Source organism: Typopeltis vanoorti, chromosome 1 (genome assembly GCF_054136105.1).
Source record: "Typopeltis vanoorti isolate ZY-2024b chromosome 1, IOZ_Tvanoo_1.0, whole genome shotgun sequence".
Taxonomy (NCBI): Eukaryota; Metazoa; Arthropoda; class Arachnida; order Uropygi; family Thelyphonidae; genus Typopeltis; species Typopeltis vanoorti.
This window is the reverse complement of record NC_143549.1, coordinates 58,246,373-58,268,593: the sequence shown is the minus strand read 5'-3', so window position 1 is coordinate 58,268,593 and position 22,221 is coordinate 58,246,373. Positions and strand designations below refer to the sequence as shown.

Sequence of the window (22,221 nt, the reverse complement as noted above, 5' to 3'; positions counted from 1 at the left end):
AAACAGATTAATAAGTGGACACAGATATGCTCATTAAATAAATAAATGAAACTGAATCATCAGTATGCTGTCCGTGCGGTTAGCCTAGTGGCTTTGCGCTTCGCAACCATATGCCTGGGGAAGGAGTGTCGTAGGTTCGATTCCCGTCAACGACGTGAGGAGCTAAAGGATCTTCCTCAGCCATAGCCAAGTTAGTCGGTCTTGGGTGTGGACAGCAGGGTTTTTTTCACCAGTTTACCTGGTGTTTTTCATCCCGCAAGCAGGCAAACTGGTCTGATGACACACGAATTACAGTCAGGAATACTGACCCAGCTATAGGTCTGATTCGTCAGCCTATGCCGGTTCCGGAGCCCGGATAAAATTTGGGGGGATTAGATGGTACTGTAAACTTCCGTAAAAAGGGGGGGAACACAGTATCATCACACGGAATTTATTTATTTATTTATCAGTATGCTGTCTCTTGAGACCAAATGTGGAATTTTCATTAAAGGGGGTACATGTGAAACTACAGAACAGATGTTATGACTTCCTTAACATAACATCTTGGAGCAGTGCCTGGCATAAGAATCTGCAAGGGAGATTATTATGGAAAATAGTCAAGAGGTGTTTGAAGAAAACAGTATCAGAACGTATACCTATGGTCAAGAGAATAAATCAGGTATGAGCTAGATGGATAAGTAGAATCATTAAGCAGGATCTGCAAAATGCTGTGGAGCATAAAAGCATATAAGGAAAAAGATCATAACAGGCTCATGAGTAGTGCAAAGCACAGGCAAAGACAAAATCAAATTATAAGAGGAAATTAACTGAGCAAGCCAAAGGGCTTCCCAAAGAGCTCTTTCCCTATATGGCCTAAAAAGAAAAATGACTAGAGGGATAACTTTAATGAATACTGTTGGTAGTGAGATGAAAGCAGAAGAAACAGTTCAGTTACTGAGTGATCAATTTGTGAAGCATATCAATCTAGGAAGAGATGATGCAGTAACAAATGTAATGAAAACTGATACCAGAACAGAGATAGGTCAACTGAAAGTGCTTGGAATATTGCAGAATCTCAATGCAAAATATGGCCATGGAATTAGATAGGATATCAGCCTGTGTATTTTCTAAGAAAGACATAAGTAGCAAATTATAGATTAATCAGTGTAGGAGTGTGACTAAGAAAGATGCTCCTACACAATTTCCAGGATATGAAGTATGAGGAGTATATTTTTGAGGAGTATCTTTATCATTGATGAGTTCAGGGAGAGGTATGATAGTGTTGTATGAATAATGATTAGTGTGGGCTCCCATGATGAATCTTTGGACTATGAAGATGCCTATATAATAATAATAGTTAATAACATAATGTGAACTGTGGTTCACCATGCCAAACTATTAACCATGCCACTGGATGTTTACTAAAAGCATATACCAGACAACAGATGAAGCTACATTTAGTAATGAATAGTTGTGATACATCACTTTTTTTGTTTAATATCACATATGATATAAAATATGTATGACTAAACACAATACATGTGAATAAAATATAATGTATTTCATTCTATTTTACATTGCACTTCCTATTCTCAAACTGTATAAAAAAGCTGTATGCAAAATAAATAATAGAGAGTTTATTTGGAGACATGTTATGGCCTTGGATGCTGCTGGGACAACATTCAAATGCCACACTTTACTTGATATTATTGCCAACCAGGTGCATCTTTTAAAGTTCACAGTTCACCTGGTAACCATAGTATTAGGCAGAATACCATGTGGATGCATTATGATTAACTGGGAAAGATTCTAGGACTTTACTATATTTCATTGATCTGCTCAGTCACTGAACCTCAATAACTTGAGTATATGCAAGATGAGGTGACTCCTACAGAGATTTGACATCGCAGTTAAATCTGAGAGCAACAGGACCAGCACATGTTCTGTGATGTTTTCAGCTTTTCACAGTCTGTGTCCCAAAGCATGGAGACTGTTTTAAAGGTCAAAGGTCCACTTTCAATACCATTTTTTTTCCCAATAGTTTCATGAATTGCTCATGTCACTACACCAGTGATATACAAAGTACTGTTGTAGGTGTTATGCTGAATTTATTGTGTTGCAAGTGGGACTTGCATAGCTTACCTATGAAATTAAATTCTAAAGTTCCTTACAAAAAATTGGAAAAGTTCAAAAGTTGGGAGAAAACTAGATTAATAGGAGAATCATTAAAAGATTAAGAATACCATAGGATTACTTTAGGATAGGGATTTAACAACATTTACAAATTGGAATTTACAATGGTTAGGATCTTCATGTTTAATGGACTTTCAAATATTTTGTGAAAGCATTTCTTCATGTTTTTATTATTATTACATGACACCTCCAGGGAGTTCAAAGACTCATCTGGGAGGGCACCTACTCTACAACTCTGTCTTCACTGCTCAATTCACCAACTACTGGATACACCAACCACTCGGCCAACCAGGCCGGCAAATGTTCCGAAAATAAGATTTAAAAAAAAAAAAAAAGAAAGAAAGAAAAAAGAACAGAATCTGAAACCCGATGAGTTGAATAATCTGAGGTAGAAAAAATGTACAGTTCTTGATTCGAGTAGTGTGAAAATTAGATTAGATTTTCCAGGCTCTTCATTCTATTTTGTTATACAAACACTAGATCACGTTTGTCTTTCCTGTGGCTCTCTGATGTAGGTGATCTTGTTGCATTTGTTCTTTTGTACTATACATCACTAGTATGCTGTTTGGCTCATACGTCAATGTAATTCTTATTTGTGACTAAGATATAGTATGCTGCACTCATGTTTTTGTTTGGACACCTGCATATTTCAAAGGGATAAATGCTCTGTTAATCTCAGAAAGTAATTTTTTGATAAAGGAACAAAGAGATCATGAAACTTGTTACCATTACAAGTAACTTCAGTGATGCAGTAATATTTGCACTTATCTTCTTCCTCTTCTGAGAAGATTAATCTTCAGAGAGAGAGAGAGAGAGAGAGAGAGAGAAGGGGAAAAAAAAAACTTGCAGTTTGGTCCCTACTTTATGAATTACCCATATAAAATAAGATAAAATAACACTGGCCCATGTTATTTAATTGTTGATAATTTTGTCATTTTATTGTGTTATGAATCTATAACAGAAAATGATGCATTTTTGTAGTTTACTATATAGTTACTACATGAGTTTGATGCAAATCTGATATATTATCATGCAACTTTTTTAACTATTATAAACAGTTTACTTCAGTATTTATGCATGTCAAAACGAGTAATACTTTTTTTTTATCTCTTCAAACTGTTCACTAATAATAGTTTGTTAATGAAGAGACATTAGCAAAGTTTGTTTTTAAAAAACTTCTTGAACAGATATTCTTCCATCACCAGATTTTATTTATAAGGGATGATATGGTTGTAATCATTCTAGAGCAAAAAAGGAGGGAAAAAATGTTAAAATAAAATTTGTATTTTTTATATAAATTTAACGGTTAATTGCAAAACGTGCAGAAACAGAAGTCCCAAAATTGGTATTCATCCCAAAACAATAGTTTTTGAATGAAAACCAATTTTGGGATGTTTTACTGTATTGATGTACTACATAATACTTTAACAAATATTAATAATTATAAAAAAAAATAATATTAAATAGGTATAGGCAGGGCTGCCGAGAGAAACCTTCGGACCTGTGACAAGTCTGTGGTCCGGGCCCCACTTAAAAAAGTGCATCACTTTTGTTTAATAAAAAAAAATCATGTATAACATTAAACATTTATTTAAAAAAGTGTACAATAAATTCAAAATTCGATACATTACATACCATACAAAATACAAACATTAAATAAAAAGAGAATTCTTAAATTTTTATTGCCTCATCCACTTCCTCACTTTATGGTTAGCGAAATCTTTAATCATCTCGTCATAATCAATTTTCATTGCCAGGTCATGTTCTACTGATAGCAAAGCTAAGCTGTTTAATCTTTCCTGGAGCATTGATGATCTACAGAAGCTCTTTATTGCTGAAAGTTTACTAAACGCTCTTTCACCTTTGGCAACTGTTACTGGTATTGTGCAAAAAATTCTGATTGAAGTACATATTTCGGGAAAAACACCGTGAAGTTTATAAATGGTATTTAATAAATCTAGTCCTGGTATAACATCTTTAAACGTGGCATTATAAATCTTTTTTATGTGATATATTTCGTCTCTCAGAGATGATGTTAAGTCTTTCGAATATTTATTTATTAAATTATTGTATGAGTCAGAAATCTCTTGATGATTCATTGTTTGAAAATTTAATATATGGTGAAAATAAATTCTGAATGTTTTTTAAAGATGTGAAACGCATGTGAAGTTGCGAAATAATTATATCCAGTATAACAAAATATACAGTTCTTTTAAAATGTCCTTGTGTATCATACCCATCCGCACTTTCTTCATCTGCTAGCTTTATTCTCTTCGCTTTCGACCATTTTTGGACATTTGGGGTTATACCCAATTCGATTGCAACAAGTGTAGCTTCAGAGAGAACATCTTGCCACTTATTTCTAAAAAGTTCTTTCAGAAGAGACTCAACATTTGCTGTTGCAATATCAATCGATATGGTACTAGATTGGAATATATTTTATTTTGTTCGTCAATGGAAGCTAAAATTTTAAACCAAATTGTTGCAAAAAGTATTGCTTTGAAACTTGAAAAATATCGTTTTAGAGCAACAGCTTCAGAATGACCTTCATTTGATAATTTCCCAGTCCAAATTACATCCTCTAAAGCTTTTAAAACACTTGGAAGCTTCTGAGCAACCGGTCTAACCGCATCGATTCTACAACTCCAGTGAGTTTGAGATAGACCATGAAGAGAACAGCCAGTTTTTTCCTAATAAAATTTGCCCTTTCATTGGGCTTGAGCTAAAAAATGCAAATAAACGCTCCAAGTTTCCAAAATATATTGTGCTTTCCGAACAACATTTAGCCTGCATTTACGCCCACTACATTCAGTGAATGTGCTGCACATGGGGAATAAACAGAAGTTTCATTTTCTTTTTCAATAAAAGACTGAACACCTTTTATTTTTCCACTCATATTTGCAGCATTGTCATATCCCTGACCTCTGCAGTCTTGTATGTCAATTTCTAGTTGATTGAAGCATTCTAATAATTTTTTTTGCTATTTCTTTTTCCAGTTTTATGATAAAAATCAAGAAATTCTATAAACCTTTACAAGAATTATCCAATTTTGAATTAAAGAATCTCTGGAAACATATCGTAGTATTAAAAGATTTTGTTCGATATGTGACGAATCTGGAGTTGAGTCACAAATTATTGAATAATAAATGGACTTCTTTCTTTCGCTTAAAATTTTGTTTAATACAAAATTACTGCAAATGTCAATGAATCCATTTTGAGTTTGCCACGATAAATAATGGGCCTGAAGTCGTTGGCCGGTGTTTTGTGATTCTTTTACCTTTTGTAAATGTTCTTTTAGTATGGGATCATAATGCGCAACAAATTCTAATATCCCCAGAAAGTTCCCATTATGTGGATTACCAATTTTGTTGATTAGCACCATGAAATGATGAATTTCTGGACACTAAAAATAAAATTACATGAAGCAACCTTTTAAGCAATTCATAAATTTTTTTTGTTTCGTTAATAACTAAATTTTCCATTTTGTTGTTTACTCCGTTACCAGTTAGATATTGTTCTAATTGCCTCCAGGATAAGTAGCAATCTTTATGAGATCGCGATTTTTCATAATCAGGCAAATTTTGCCTGATTATGTATATAACATTTGCCACTTTTGTTTTAGAGGACAAAATCCTTCTGATTTACTTAAATCGCTGACAAGTTTACTCTTTGTATCATTGCTAAATAATAGGCAGGTAACACAATATAAGGCTTGTTTGCTTGAACTCCAGCGTAACCAGTCTCGAACTAACTGATCAAGGTCATTTGATAACTGAGAATAAAGTAAATATGAAGAAAATTTTCTACCTTTACAATCTTTTGGCATTAACTTGACCATGTCATTTAACTCAGATTCGGATTTTAGTCCTTTAACAATTATTAATTGCCGATTTACATCACTAAAGAAATCTAGCCAAGTACCTGGATCTTTGTAATTTATAACTTCGGTAGCTTCTAAGTTGGTGGTTGCTTCAGCTTCACCTCCAGCTGATGTAAATTCTTCATATATTAAATCGTTGTTACCAACTGCATCGGTTGTAGTGCTGATTACTGCTTCAATTCCAGGTCCAAGCAACTTTTTTTTCTTTATCTTGAAGGTTTAAATTGTCCCTAGCATCTATTTCAGTGTTCACTTCAGAGTTAGCTGCTGCAGGTCCAGGTGAAGAAGATTCTTTATTACTTTTGTCAGCAGTTAAACTATTAGAACATTGTTTACTTGAAATTTCAATATCTTGGTGTTTTTCTGTCTTCAAATATTTCAGTAGTAAATGCTTGTTTTTTAAATCTTCTTTTGCCTTCTCACAATCCCTTTTCTCCCTTCGTTTTTGATTTATGATGATACATTTCTGTTGGTCAAATTTTTATTATTAAAAATATAATTTTAATAATTAAAAAATCAAATTAATAAGAATACGTAATTTAATTTTTTTAGCGCATGGCCTACACTATACAGTTGCACACTTTACAAACAATGACAAAACCTTCGTCTATCAAAATAATAACAAGAACAAAGCATTCTGGCAGGGAACATTACTGTGAATGCAATTACTAGCTAGTGCAGCCAACTGCAAAACAACCTTGCACGAATGCCTATTGACGTCATCACCCGCTATAACTACAGCAATCCGCGCTGAGAGAATCAGTGTCTTCCGGGCACTGACGGCGAGATATAAAGAGCGTAGCCTGTCTAAAACAAAACACAGCATCATTCTCGATATGCCATTATTATTTATCATTGTTGTATTATTACGAGAATTAAAACCATGCATTATGTGACACATCAGGTCCTTTTCGATGCCAGGCCCGTGACAAAAGTCTCAGATGTCACCCCCTCTCGGCGGCCCTGGGTATAGGTATTATTTCTGGGAAAACTCCCATGTTACTCCTCTTAAAAACTATTATTTTTATGGCTATTTTGCCTGCTTCTATTTAGGAGTGCCCCCTTTTTTAATGTCACTGGCTTTTTTAATCAAGAATTTTTAGGGCATTGCAGATGTATTTTAGAGATAAATATATGTAGCATAATAGAAGACAATTCGCACATACCTTTTCTTGGATGTTGTTGCCTGTCTTCTTTCTGCAGTGTGCATACTTCTGTTGTTATGGTGTTAAAAGGAGAGTGGGGGGGGGCTTAGGCAATGTGGGAGAATTAATTTGAAAAAAACCGTTTTTTTTTTATATAATATAATATACACATGTATTGTTTTTAAGGGTGGGTGGAGTGCTTTTTTAATGTTAAATAACTTGGTTACAAAGTAAATTATACTTAACAAGAAATTATATTCTTCTTTAAACAATCTCAAGAATATGAAGTACTTCACAGCAAGATACCAGCGCAAATGAGGAGGAAATCTACTTGCCCTAATATCTAATAATACACAACATGCTTCCTTTCAAATACACGCTGCAATGCATTGTGGAGATACTGAGAAGAACTAAATGAATCATAGAAGTTCTGTTTCCATATACAAGCAGGAAAATGGCACACCACCGCCATAAAATGTTTCTATAAGTGTCATCCAGATTATTTTAATAATGTAATACATTATTTTCTGCTTATATATGGAAAGATAACTTCTACTACTGGTTTAGTTCTCACCAAACTAAAGAATAGTTTAATGCAGAATACACAAGTAGCAAAAAAAGGTGCATCACATTATTATTAAAATAATCTGGATCATAGATATTTTCACTTGGTTACAAAATAAATTATACTTGCCAAGAAATTATATTCTGCCTAATCCTTTACCCAAGTGTTCATACATTAAGTATCTTCATGGCCATGCTAACTGTATATAGAGGGTGTTTGATTTTCACCTCAATAAAGGCCCAAAGTGGTCTGCATAGTGACCCTTCCCATAATGCATAACAATATAGACATTCAGAAGAGAGTGAGCTTTGCATTGTGGGATACTGAGTCAACTGATATGAAGTCAACAGCCTCTACATACAAGTAGCCTAGTCATGAAGATACTTCATAAGCAAACTTTATTTACACTTGGATAAAGAATTAAACAACAATATAATTTTGGCAATTATAATTTACTTAATGTGAAGTCATCTGCAACCACTTATGAAATTATTTTATAGGCTCCTGTTCAAGTAAAAGATAAAAATATAATTTATTAGCAACTTTCTTTTTATGTTAAGTATGAACTTCAAGTTGTCTGCTTTGTAGGTGTGTGAAGACCGCCAGACAACTGGTTTTGAAACTACGCTACTTTCAAAAATAGTTTCAAGTACTTGTTTACTTGAGTGCATTTACATTTGTCCAGCACAAATGCAAATGATGTAAGTAAAAGTAAATAAGAACTTTATGTGAAGTCTTCTATCTCCACCTATTGTGAAATTACTTTACATGCGCATGTAAAATAACACAATCCAATGTCCTTTGTGTGATTAAAATTAAAATATTAAAATACATTAAGTTTATATTATTCGGCACATTAAAATGATGTATCATGAAATAAGACCATATAATGTAGTAACATATAAAGAAACCTAGAAGACATTTAATTTATAGATTACCTCTTAACAGGAAAATTGAATTCCATAGAAGTATTCTGAATTTAGCCTATGCACAGATTATGTTTGGAAGTTCAACTATTGCTGATGAAACATAAATGGATGCTGCATAATCGAAAGAGATTACAGATTAAACTATTATCTGTCAAAAGAAATTTTTTTAACAAAAATGAACTACCACACTCAATGTTTCAGCCTGCATACTGAGGCCATCTTCATTAGATATATTCAGTATACATAGGGGAAAAAAAAAGCTTATAACAAAGTAACCAGTCAACTGTGATAATTCTGTTTATTAACTGCAAGATGGACTTGCCTCCTACTGTTGCAGGGGGGGGGTCACATCTAATGATCTAGTTGTGTAGTTCTGGCAACAGAAGAAAGAACTGATAGAATGTATTATTAACAGAGCCCATTAAGAAAAAAGTATTTCTGCACCTCTTTCTGAACCTGAGCATTTCTTCAGTTGTCACTATTCTGGTTTGAGTCTGGTGATATATGGAGCAGTGTTGGGATATAATACAACAGGAAGCACATTCATTATAAACTTTCTGCAACATCAGAACCTGGGGGGAAACTAACAGTGAAAAGAACTGAATTAAAAATATATATATAACAAGTGATGTTGAAATCTTAGTTGAGCGTAATAATTTATTTTTGGTAATAAATTATTGATATCTCTGTAGCTTAGTTGGTTTTGACAGAGCCCTTTGGTTGAATAAACCTGGATTCGAATTCCATCTATGATGTGAAGAATCTCTATCAGGAATTTTCAGTTAAAACTGAATTAACTGATCTCATATGAAGGTAAAAATTTTCCTCCTATATACTGAAGTTTTTCATCTCTTAAAACATGCAAATCGTTGCCATTAGCAAAGATATCAACAAAAATAAAATATTCACCGTTAGGAGAATGAATAAGCCACTGATTAATTGCCTAAAAGACTTCTAAATTAGGAAACTCAACCCATCTCAAATAGATGAATAGATGGAATAAATTATGTTGTCCTAATTTCCAATTAAGGACAATGCACTACAAGTATTTATATATCAAATAATAAGTAATGTTGTGTATGATTTAAAGAAAACAAAAACAAAAACATGAGCTCTACAAATGATTAAATCATGAAATGACACTGAAAATCATAATTTAAAAAGAAAAAAAAATGCTCATGCTTCCAGAAAGTAATTTATCTTTCATAACTTAATCATCAACTAACCTTTCTTTCTGTCTTTCTTGCTCTTTTCTTTCTCTGGAGAAGAAAACATAATAGATATTTAATTTAAATATAGGTGAATATTTATTATAGATTTTTTGATATTCACTATTATATTATTCAGCATTACTGAATAATAAATGATCTTTTAAATAACCATAAAATTGTTATAAATCTGACTATGAAAAAATGACTTTTTTTTTTTATTAGAATAGAAAGAGCTGGTATGAACGATGATAATCTTTCAAAATTCTTCTTTCAATAACTTTGTAATAATGGTGATATTTCTGAGGTAATAATTATATGATATGATGAAGAATAAGAATGATAGAGAGAGAGAGAGAGAGAGAGAGAGGAGATCATTTTGAAATGAGATCATTTTAAATGATAACTACATATAATTTACATAATGCTTAACTGAATAGCAATTTTTTTCAAAGCAAAATATTAAATTATCCATTATATGTGATTATCAGGACAGTCCTAAGTGAATCACTGCTGAGGTTTGCCATGGCACCAAAGAAGTGCATGCGTTACAGTATGAATATTTTCAACATGCATGTACATAGTGATTTTTTTTTTTTGTGATGACATATTAATAAAGTTATAACATAAAGAAATGACTGATATTTTCATTTATTTAAGCAAAAAACACACAAAAATGCAGATACCTGAGACTAATTTTATAGTATAAATTAATCAAAACAGCTAGCATAATGTGAATAATAATAAATCTACAATGTGGCTGAATGGAATGGAATTTAAGTTTTTAAATTAACATCCAACTTCACCATAATGAATTTGTGGTGCATAACAAAATGATGGACAATTTTCTTCTGATCTGTTTTCATCCATAAACTTGTCTTTGTGATATTTTATACTTCTTTGGTGTGTTTTATTTTGTTCTCAAAGAATTAAGTCAATCAATTTTCGTAAAAATAAAATGCTTAAATGATGTTTTAATTTATGAGTTTAGTGTTCTTGATTCAAGAAAGCACAACTATAGTAACCATAGCCTATATGCATCGACTTCAATTAAATTTTATTTATTCTTTATTCTTAAAGAATGACCATGTTACAACATGACTTACATAATGTGGGAACAGATAAATTGTACTGCATTAGATTAGATTATATGTGCAGTATTTATGCCTATGTATGATAAACATCACTTAAAACCAGCAAACTGAAAGAATTCTTGAGGATGAATTTCTTAAAAAAACAGAAAAATATATTTCTAGAAAAAAAAGCCGTGTGACTAACCATTACCGAATGTGTTAGAAAATGAGAAATTCAACATAGCATGGTTATGCTCAAAGGTGTTACATGCAAAAAAAGCATTATGCAATTAAATGTTATGATCTGTATATTATGATGTTTTAGATCATAAGGAACAAGAAATTGAGGAGTGAGCATTAATATTTACTATTAATATTAATTAAGGAAATGTAAGGATAGGCTGAAGTGCTGATAGTTATTCATATTACACTATTCTATATGGAATTTCTAGAAAACCAAGTACTTAAACTATTGTACACTATTGTACACAAACCAACAGTCCGGGTACACTATATCAATGATGTGTTTGATATTTGGTCTCATGGCCTAGAATACAGATACAATTTTAATGCATTTAGGCAGCAAGTAAGCAAAATCACATTTCACTACTTTTTAAAAAAGAAAAAGAAACAACGATCTTCATTTCCTAGACACTAGCACATGACTACCAAATGGATCATTATTCTTTTCTGTTTACAGGAAACCTACGAGGGTGGTCTGAAATGTTTTCGGCCTCAACCATAGATGGCAATACTATAGGCACGATTTTTTTTTTTTTCTAAGTTGGTAAGTCTGTCATAAACATCCATGTGAAATTGCAATTCATTCTATCAAGTAGTTTGTTTTATACAGCTGTGTGAAGCAAAAGTGTTGTCTGTATCCCTTGAAATGGATAAAATTGAGTATTGTGTGGTTATAAAATTCTTTGTAAAAGAAGGTTTAACGCCAAAAGAAATTCATTCAAAGTTCATAAAAGTTTATGGCACTCTTCTCCTTTGTTTTTGACAATTAAAAAATGGGCTGCCAAGTTTAAACATGGCTGTACCAGCCTTGAAGATGATCCACACGAAAGACGTCCAAAAAGTGTAACACCAGAAATCATTGCTCAAGGGCACGATATGTATTGGATGACCGCCGAGTCAAAGTGTGTGAAATTGCTGAGACTATAGGCATTTCAAACGAACATGTATTTTGCATGAAGGATTGCATATGAAAAAGCTTTGTGCAAGATGGTGCTGCGCTTGCTCACAGCAGATCAAAAACGCACTCGCATGAAAATCTCTGAAAAGTGGTTGGAGCGTTTTAACAAGAATAAAAGTGATTTTACATTGATTTATTACTATGGATGAAATTTGGATTCACCATTATACACCAGAATCCAAACAGCAGTCAAAACAGTGGAAAGAAGCCAGTTGTTCAGTGCCAAAGAAGACAGTCGGTTCCATCAGCAGGAAACGTAATGGCATCAGTGTTTTGGGATACTAAAGGCATTTTGTTTATTAATTATCTTGAAAAGGGTAAAACAATAACCGGGAAATATTATTCCAATCTTTTAACTAGACTAGATGAAAAATTTCATGAGAAAAGACCCGGTTTACAGAAGAAAAATTCATCTTTCATCAGGACAATGCACCTATCCACAAAGGCGTTTTGGCAATGGGAAAATTAAGGGATCTGCATTATGAATTGTTGGAACATCCACTGTATTTCCCAGATTTTTCTCCCCCTGACTTCTGTCTCTTCCCAAAACTAAAACTCTTCCTTGCTGGTCAGCGTTTTCTTTGAATCAAGACGTGATTGCAGCTGTAGAAGGGTATTTTGCAGATCTTACTGAGAACTACTACAAGGATTGGATAATGGTGCTGGAGCATCATTGGAATAAATGTATTAGTCTTAAGGGAGATAATGCTGAAAAATAAAAATAATTTTGAAATTATAAATTCATTTTTTCATTGTTAGGCCGAGAACTTTTCAGACCACCCTCGTACATAAGTAGTCATGTCACACCATCATCCATCCCAACAGCATAGCAAGCCCTATTTGTTCTAATGACACAGTCTTTACCACAGAGCTCAGTTATCTTTGAGGCATGTTTTTAACCAGTGGTTATAATTCCTACAAAACAGACAATATACTGCATGCCTCCCATCCCTCCCACACATAAACACAACAAAGCTATTTGCATTCCCTATACTTGTGGCACATGTAAAAATATAACTCAAGTTCTTCATAATTTTCATGTCACTTTCAAATCACACATCCAGCTAGCAACCTTCATTTCTCCAAAGCCTCATCTTATTGCACATCCTGGAGTGTATAAGGTTGCTTGTGCCTGCAACTGAGCCTACTTTGGAGAGACCAGTAGAATTGTTAAAATATGTTACACAGACCAGTACAGCTATTAAAATATGTAAGACAGATCAGCAGAGCTGTTAAAATATGCAATGGAGAACAAAAGAAAAAAAGAATAACAAAAGATTCACTATCATCAGCATAGCAAGTCAGAACTGGCAAACCATATTCTGGACAGTCTTTAACACAGAATTAAACAGAAGAAGGTAACTATGCTGCAGAGAAGAATCTATATGCCAATATACTTTGGCCATCCTTTTCGTACTGCAATGGCAAAACGTTTTCTTTGGTAAAAGGAACTAAATTAGCACTAATTTCCATTAATTCTGAAGGTTGATTTTTTTTTTTTTTTTTTTTTTACCATGGACTCTGTAATCAATTTTTGAGGTCTCGTTTTGACTAGATCTTTGTATAATTCTTCATATTGCACCAGACATGACTTCAGTTCATGTTTAAACTGTTCAGCTTGTTCAGTGTTTGGATCATGTGTAAGAAAATGACTTTGCAATTTACTAGACATGTGAAGCCCCTTTCTTTAATTAATCCTGCAGTGAGTGGAATCTCATCATTATCATCATCATCAACACTTTTTTCTTTTTCATGGAGATTCTCAAGGACAGCTTCTATTATTTCATCATCACTAACAGCCTTGTCAACCATCAATTCTTCAATATCTGCAGACAAAAAATCATGAAATCCTTTTCCGTCAACTGCATGTGCTAATCTGATGATATTGGGATATTCAGTTGTATGCAAAGGTACGGGGTTTTTCTTTTTCACACATTCTGGCCAAGTAGCTTTCCAGCATGCATTTAAAGTTGAGGTTTTCAATTCTGTTAATGCCAACTTAGCAAGTTTGATGCAATCCAAAATAGAAAATTTCTTCCCCACATCAATAACTGTCAGTAAATTATCCATATCTAAAGATATATTTCAGTGATTACACCACATTTTTTATTATTCAGTTATACAAAATACTGAAATAATAGTTCCTGACAAGTTTCGTAAATCGTAGGATTTACATCTTCAGGGGGTAAATAGTATAACTTAAAGTTTAAACAAGAGAATTAATAAATACAAATCATAACCGTCTGGCTATTCATAAAACTCAAATAACAGAATGCAGATATAAAACGTTATTGACGTTGAACAATACTGGACGATGTCACGTGTTCTTGTTCTCGTTCATACAGTCCGAGCTCAGATTGAGGTAGATTTTTTATTGGAGCTAACCACACTTGATGGAGAATTAAACCTTGATTTTTATTGCATTGGGTTGGGTTTAAAAAAAAAAAAAAACCAACGATTTACAAAACTTGTCAGGAACTATTATTTCAGTATTTTGTATAACTGAATAATAAAAAATGGTGTAATCACCGAAATATATCTTTTGAACCAATTAGCCACAGAAGTCTACGCCTGCAAATATCCATATCTAGTTTATCCAAAATGTATTAGAATCTCTTATGTATTAAGTTTTGAACGTAGCGATCACACCCTGGTCTAGTGGTTGTATTAAGGATGTTGTATTAGGTGGCAGAAAACAAAATTCCACAGTGGAATGTTCTAAAACAGGATAGTCAGGCACATTGTCCATAATCAGTCCAGATTTTTTTCCCATCAAATAGCGTTTAACTTCTGGAACAAAACATTGATGGAACCATTCATTAAAAATTTCTTTTGTTACCCAACCTTTTTTTGTTTGTTTTCCAGTGCACTGGTAACGTGTTAAAATCCACACCTTTTATTGTCCGCATTCTTAGGGATCGATTAATGAGTAATGGTTTGAATATATGATCTCCTGAAGCATTGCTGCAAAATAATAGTCACATGATCCTTAGCTGCTTTAAAGCCACCAACACTTTTTTTGTGATTTTGCTATATAAGTTTTACTTGGCATTTTTTTTGTCGACACAATTGTCTGCATTCTGTAGCGTAGAGTAATCCCTGATATTTAAAACATCGGGGGGGGGGGGGGGTAAAAATTCATGTTTAAGTACATATGTACTGTTCTAGGAAATGATAATTATAATGGAAACACCCTTTTAACAGAAATGAATTCAAACAGAAATTTTAAAAATAAGCACCATTTGAACCATGTAAAATCAAAATATACTAGGAAAAAGAGAAGTGCTTTTGTTTTCTAAACTGTGTTATTTCAAAATCGTGTAAAAAAAGTTGTAAAAAGAGAATTAGCTGTATAGTTATTATTACTGTTACTGTATATGCACTATTCATCAAGGATCCAAGTTACATATAAATCTGACCTAAAGATGTTCTCAGGAATGTATCTCATCCATATCCCAGGGACTGCATGTAATTCATTGAATGACAGTTCATCACGTTCTTTCATAACTTCTTTGGCAAAATTTTCTAATAAAAGTGATCCTGTTGGAACTAAAACCATACAGACTTCTTGTGTGTTTTACAAAATCTGGCATATTCCACTAAGTCAGAGAGTTATTGCAATATAAAATGTCGACTTGTTGTCCCTTTGTAGCCCTGCATATAGTTGAACTGAAAACTGGAACAGTATTTGTAAAATGTTCAAATATCAAATTGAAATAAAATTCATCCCATATAACTGGTGTGTAGAGCCTTTGTAATTCAGTCAGTAGTAAATGAAGCCCTTTAATCAAAAAGACTTGAGTTTGAGTCCCATGCATGACATGAAGAATTTTTATCAGTCCTTTTCAACTGAAGATGAATTATCTGGTCTCATATGGAGATGGCAGGGTTTTATTCCAGGAAACTTGGGCATTTCATACTGCCAAACCGGTCCCCATAAACACACATATCTATGGGCATAAAACACTTACCAGATAAGGAAGACAATCTGAGAGATCATCCGGTTCTTTAATTATTCCCTAGTAAAATAGTATTGCTAACTCACCAACCATTCGGTTGAGGAGAGAGGAGACTGAGGAAATAATAATTATAATAATAACTAAGATTTTTTTTAAATAAATTTTTTCCAGATTGTGTAAAATACATAAAATACATGAAACATATATACTGACTGAAAGGACTCTCTCCCTTTCTCAAAATAGCCATATCTGCATAACATATATAAAGGGAATATCATGCTAAGCTTCAATTACATTACAAGTTAATCCATTAAAAACTGCAGTTCTTTTTGATAAACACACACTTCACATCTTATAATTCATTTTCAGCAAACTGTTCATTTGATGAATTGTTGGTTTTTGATGAAATGTGATTCAGTAAATTGTGTTTTCAATCAACTCTTATTCAATGAATTACTTTTTTGAGGAACCGCCTTTCGATTAATTGATTTTTCAAGTAACTGTTGTTTGATGAACTGTTTTTTGATTAATTGTTTTTTTCAATAAATTGCCTTTCAGTAAATTGTTGTTCGATAAATTGTCTTTCAATGGATTTTCTGGATACTGGGAATTTATACTAGTAAGAATTATTTTGGTTATTAGATCAGAGCAAATATTTGAATCAGGAGAGGAGCAAAACTATCTGACCGTGGAAAAGATGTGGAGACATCTTGAGGTCATCCCATTGTATTGTTGCATACACAGGGTACAAGTCTGAGAGGAGATCAATCTGTGGAAAAGGAGACATCGATAAAATTATGATCAGAGATGTCTGAAGAGTAGACATCTACTGTGTATTTGGGAAAAGGTCCAGTATTGGAAGAATGATGAAGACTGTCTGTTATTCTTGTTGGTAAGTTAACTATATATATATTAGATCATGACTTATAGCACATGATTTTGGCTGCTCTAAGGAGAGCCAACTTATGTTCGTAACATGCCCAACTGCATTTCCCAGAAAGCTAATCTTACAATCTGAATAATTAGACTCTGTGAATAAATTTTTAAAGATTATTAGACAAAAAAGGGAACAGCACAATTTTCTGAATTAGGAGAGTGACAAAGATAACAAATAAAAGCTATAAAGTTAGGTAAGGAAATCTTGAGACAGAGCAGATTGAAAAGCGGGGATTCCAAAGGCTATTATTATTATCATAAGACCCCGATGGAGTTAAATTCATCTAGGAGGTCCCTTTTGTCATACACACAGCTCATCATTCCATGCTTTAAGCACATTCAAATTCTCTGCAGACACCAAATGGATGTAAAGTAGTTTTTATAGGATGAAATTTTAGTGTTATTTTGGATTTTATATTTTTGTTATTTTTTGGAAAGTTTTTATTGTATTTTTCATATTTGTTACTATTTTTATTATGAATGAATTTAGTTAAATGAATTCACCTGTTTTAAGATCTTGTTATCTATTACTATTTTAGTTCTTGCTCTAGGATCTTGTCCTTTAAAGGCCATAGTTTTTGAATTTTCCATCGATATTATCATACCATAATCTTTGGATATCTCATTTAGATCTAAAATAATTTTCTGTAAGTCATCTTCAGAATTTGTAATTATTATTTGGTCGTCTGCAAAGAGGAGAGTGTTTAAGTTAACTGTAGGTGAAAGCTTAATTCCTTGATGTAAATTTTTATTCCATTTTATTATTATTTCATTTAAATAGATATTAAAAAGAGTTGCTGAGAGGGGACATCCCTGTCAGATCCCTTGGTTTATCTCTCTCGTATATGATAGCTCATGATTTAATCTTATTTGTATTTGATTATTTTCATATATACTTGTGATAGCTTTTAGGATATTATTTGATATTTGTGTTTCTTTTAATATGTTAAATAATATGTTTCTTTTAACTTTGTCAAATGCTTTTTCAAAGTCAATAAATGCAATATGTGTTTCTAAATTATATTCTCTTCTTTTCTCTATTATTGATTTTAGGCAAAAGACCGGGTCTATACATGATCGTCCTTTTCTAAATCCATTCTGTACTTCTAAAATAAAGTTTTCGGAATATTTCATTAGTTTGTTATTTAAGATTCTGCTATATATTTTGTAACAGGAATTTAGTATACTGATACCTCTATAGTTTTTAGGGTCATCTCTATTACCTTTCTACAGGAATCACAATTGCTTTTTTCCATTCTATTGGGGGGATACCAGTTGAGTAAATTTTATTTAAAAATAATAAGAGTCTTTCTTTGAATCTTGTTCCTGCATATTTATATAGTTCTGAACCTAGCTTATCTTCTCCAGGTGATTTTCCGTTTCTTGTTTCTTTCAGGCTGATTTCTAATTCTTCTTCAGTTATTTCCTTTTCATTTTTGTTAATTATTTGCCAATTGTCTTTTTTAAAATATTTGTCTGTCCACAGTTCTGTGTAGTAATTTAGAAATTCTTCTGATTTCAATTCAGAGCTTTTAATTTTATGTTTTCTTTGGTATCTGTATTTAAGTGTTTCAAAATCTTATATACATTGGGTCTTATTTTATATAAATCATGTTCTAAATTAGAAACAAATTTATTCCATGATTCTCTATGTCTTTTTCTGACTTCTCTTTTAGCTATGGCTCTTATTCTTTTATATTCTATTTCATCTTCTAATCTTTTACTGCTTAACCATTTGTGATAGGCTTCTTTTTTCTTTTTGATTATTTCTTTGATTGTATCATCCCAGATCTTCAGTTTTTTTCTTTTATTGAATTTTTTGGTCTTTCCTAAGCTTTCATTTGCTGCTGCATTTAGTATTGTTTTTATATTAAGCCATTCTATTTCTATTTCTTCACTTTGTTTTATTTTATCTAGATATTGGTTAATTCTTTGTTCATATAGCCATTGTACATTTGTGTCATTCAATAGTCATGTTTTATAAACAAATGTTTCGATTTTTCTTTCTGTTCTTGTTACTTGTAGCCATTAGGTGGTAATCTTAATTTTATTTTAACAAGGAAGTGGTCACTGCTTATTTCATACATATCCTCTGTGAACTCTAACATCTAGTGAAAATTTTGATGTCTTTTCATTTAATATGAAGTAATCTAATATTGATTTCCATCCTCTTGCTGCCCAAGTATATTTATGTATGTCTTTATGTTTATAGAAGGAATTCATTATTTTTAGGTTATTATAAACTACAACATCAACAATTTTTTACCATTCCTGTTTAGGGTATGTTCTCCATGTATTCCTATATTATTATAAATTTTCATGTTTCCAATTTTTGCATTTAAGTCTCCTGCTAAAATTATGTAATCATTTTTATTTATTTTATTATATATGTTCTGTAGCTGATTATAAATATCAATATTATTCTGTTCTCTTCCGGGGCATATAAACCAATTATTGTTAAATAGCCTCTATCTATTTTTATTCTAGCTTCTATTATTCTTTCATTCGATAATTTATAATGTTTTAACTGTTTTAAAAGGGAGTTATGAATCCAAATCATGACTCCTGCTTGTGCTCTTTGGTCTCTGTCGACTCCACTGTATATCACATTAAAATTTTCAGTTCTCATAATTCCTTTTAATTTCATTTTTGTTTCAGTGATTACTGCTATTTTAAAATTTCTTTCATTTAATAACTGGTCTAATTCTATTTCTTTATATGCTATTCCTCTTACATTCCAGTTTGCTATGTGTATTATATTTTGTCATTTCCATTTTTGTTTTACCTTTTCCATTCCAGGGTCGTTTCCCATAGATTCATCCGATTATCTTTTTCTGCCAACTTACAAGTAGGATTATGTTCTTCATGTCAGGGGATTTAGTTGATTTAGTTAATTAATTTAGTTAACCATTAATATAGATAATCAATGTTTTATAGCATTTGTGAAAACAAAATATACATATCTGATACTCAAAATACTTTACCTCTCCAATTCTTTACTTCTCTCTAGTTCTTTTTCACGCCTCTCACGTTCCCTTTCCAGTTCTATTCTCCTTTGTCTTTCTTCCTCTCTTTTGCGTTCTTGTTCCCTTTGCAACCGTTCTCGCTCTGTCTCTTCTTTTAATCCTCCCCATGGCGCAGCACCAGAAAAGGCTAGTGGTGCATGCTGAGGCCAAGGATCTTGAGGTAAGCAACTAACTCCCAAATCACTTGCTAATACACTGCTACTAGGCAATCCTAAAATGAAATAGAAGAAAAGCAATATTAACCAGATATACATCCTTGTCTTGTCTTAAGCTTTTCATGAACCATTGAAGTTCTTTAGGTGTGGACTTCATGACCATAGGATAAGAATAAGGTGGTTGGCCCTATGTCTCCTAGTGTGTCCTATGTCTGTAGATGTGTGTGTTCACAGGACCGGTTTGTCTGTTCTAGGGGACAAAAAAAAACAAGTTTCTGGGTGAAAAAAAAACCTCCTACCTCTGTATGACTCTGGCTAACTCACCTTTTTCACGAACCATTGAAGTTCTTTAGGTGTGGACTTTATGACCATAGGATAAGAATAAGGTGGTTGGCCCTAAGTCTCCTGGTGTGTCCTATGTCTGTAGATGTGTGTGTGTGTTAACAGGACCAGTTTGTCTGTTCTGGGGGACAAAAAAAAAAACAAGTTTCTGGGTGAAAAAACCTCCTACCTCTGTATGAGACTGGCTAACTCACCTTTAGTCAGAAGAGACCAGATAAAGATTCCTCATGTCTTGGACAGGAATCAAACCCAGGTCTTTCTGACCAAAGGGCTTCATCTATACAGAGGAACAGAGGCTCTAGATATACATGGATGAAATTCATACCCCATATACTTTGTATCCATGATATTTCAAAGTAATATCAATGATATTAAAATTGTAATATGTTCTTCACACAGACCTCAATTTTGACATTTATATGTCAAGCCCAGTTGGGAGATGATGAAATGCAATTGATTAAAATTAGTCATCATCAATTTTCTGAAAAAGTAGTACCAGAATCTGTTTAGCACATTTTCCTGTAAATTATACTTGGCAAGAAATTACATTTTGTTTTCATTCTAGCCTTCATTACCATATTTGCTTAATTTAAAACTATATTTAATTATATATTTTAAAAAAAAAGAAAAAAAAATTGTGCAAAGTACAGGCATCAGAATTTTAATGGTAATGTGTGTGTGTGTGTGTGTGAGTGAGAGAGAGAGAGAAAGAGAGAGTGACAGGGATAACCCCAAATGTTAGGACTAATTTTGTCTGGCATGAAAAGTGACTATGGCACTGGAATAAAGAACTTGGCCGAAGAGTCAATCTGGGCTACTTATTTGAACTGGCCAGGTTTTAAGAGTTACGTGAATGGATATTCAATTGGCCTGGTGAATGGCTATATCATTCACCAGGCACATGTTCACAAAAGAGTTCTTGACAATGTGATTATTTTCATTAATGAAACCTGGTTAACAGAAAATGATACATCCTTACTGGAACAGAATATTATGTGCACGATGGTTATTTGAAAAGTTTGGTAAATTTGTAATAAATGCTACTCAATTTGTTCATTCATACCATGTTGGCATGTATCATCTGTTTCATGACCCCCTGCCAAAATTTTAGTCACGTGCGACAGGTAGTTCTCGTTTGGCAAACATTTAAAATGACAGTGCTCGCATTTTTCATAAAAATGGAGAAAAACGAGTTTCGTGCAGTGATAGAAGACTTTTATTTGAAGAAGTGGTTGGCCGTGAAGATGAAAGCTGAGTTAGATTCAGTTCATTGGACTCCGCACCAGCATTAAAGAGTATTTATTTTTGGATAAATTAGTTTAAATGTGATTGTAAGTCCATCGAAGATGAAGCGCACTCCGGATGCCCAACTGAGATCACTACGAAGGAAATGATTGACAAAATCCATGGTATAGTTATGGAAGACCGTCGAGTGAAAGTACACAAGATTACTGAGATTGTAGGCATCTCAACTGAATGGATGTATAATATCCTGCACGAAAAATTGCACATGAATAAAAAAAAAGCTGTGTGTGCAATGGGTGCCACAACTGTTGACTGTCAATCAAAAACACATGCAAAAAGACATTTCAATAAGGTGTTTGGCTATGTTTAATCATAATTTGCAGGA

General features: G+C 32.7%; 1 protein-coding gene across 1 annotated transcript in view; it reads right to left on the bottom strand.

Annotated features, from left to right (window-relative positions):
* Positions 1-22,221, bottom strand: part of LOC150110013 (uncharacterized) — a 594,272-nt gene that overhangs the window by 22,487 nt on the left and 549,564 nt on the right. The window contains exons 16-17 of the mRNA XM_090390616.1: positions 20,053-20,305; positions 9,918-9,950 (exon numbers count right to left, since the gene is read on the bottom strand). Of these exons, the coding sequence (XP_090246742.1) occupies positions 9,918-9,950; positions 20,053-20,305 (286 nt within the window). The remainder of the gene's footprint in view (positions 1-9,917; positions 9,951-20,052; positions 20,306-22,221) is intronic.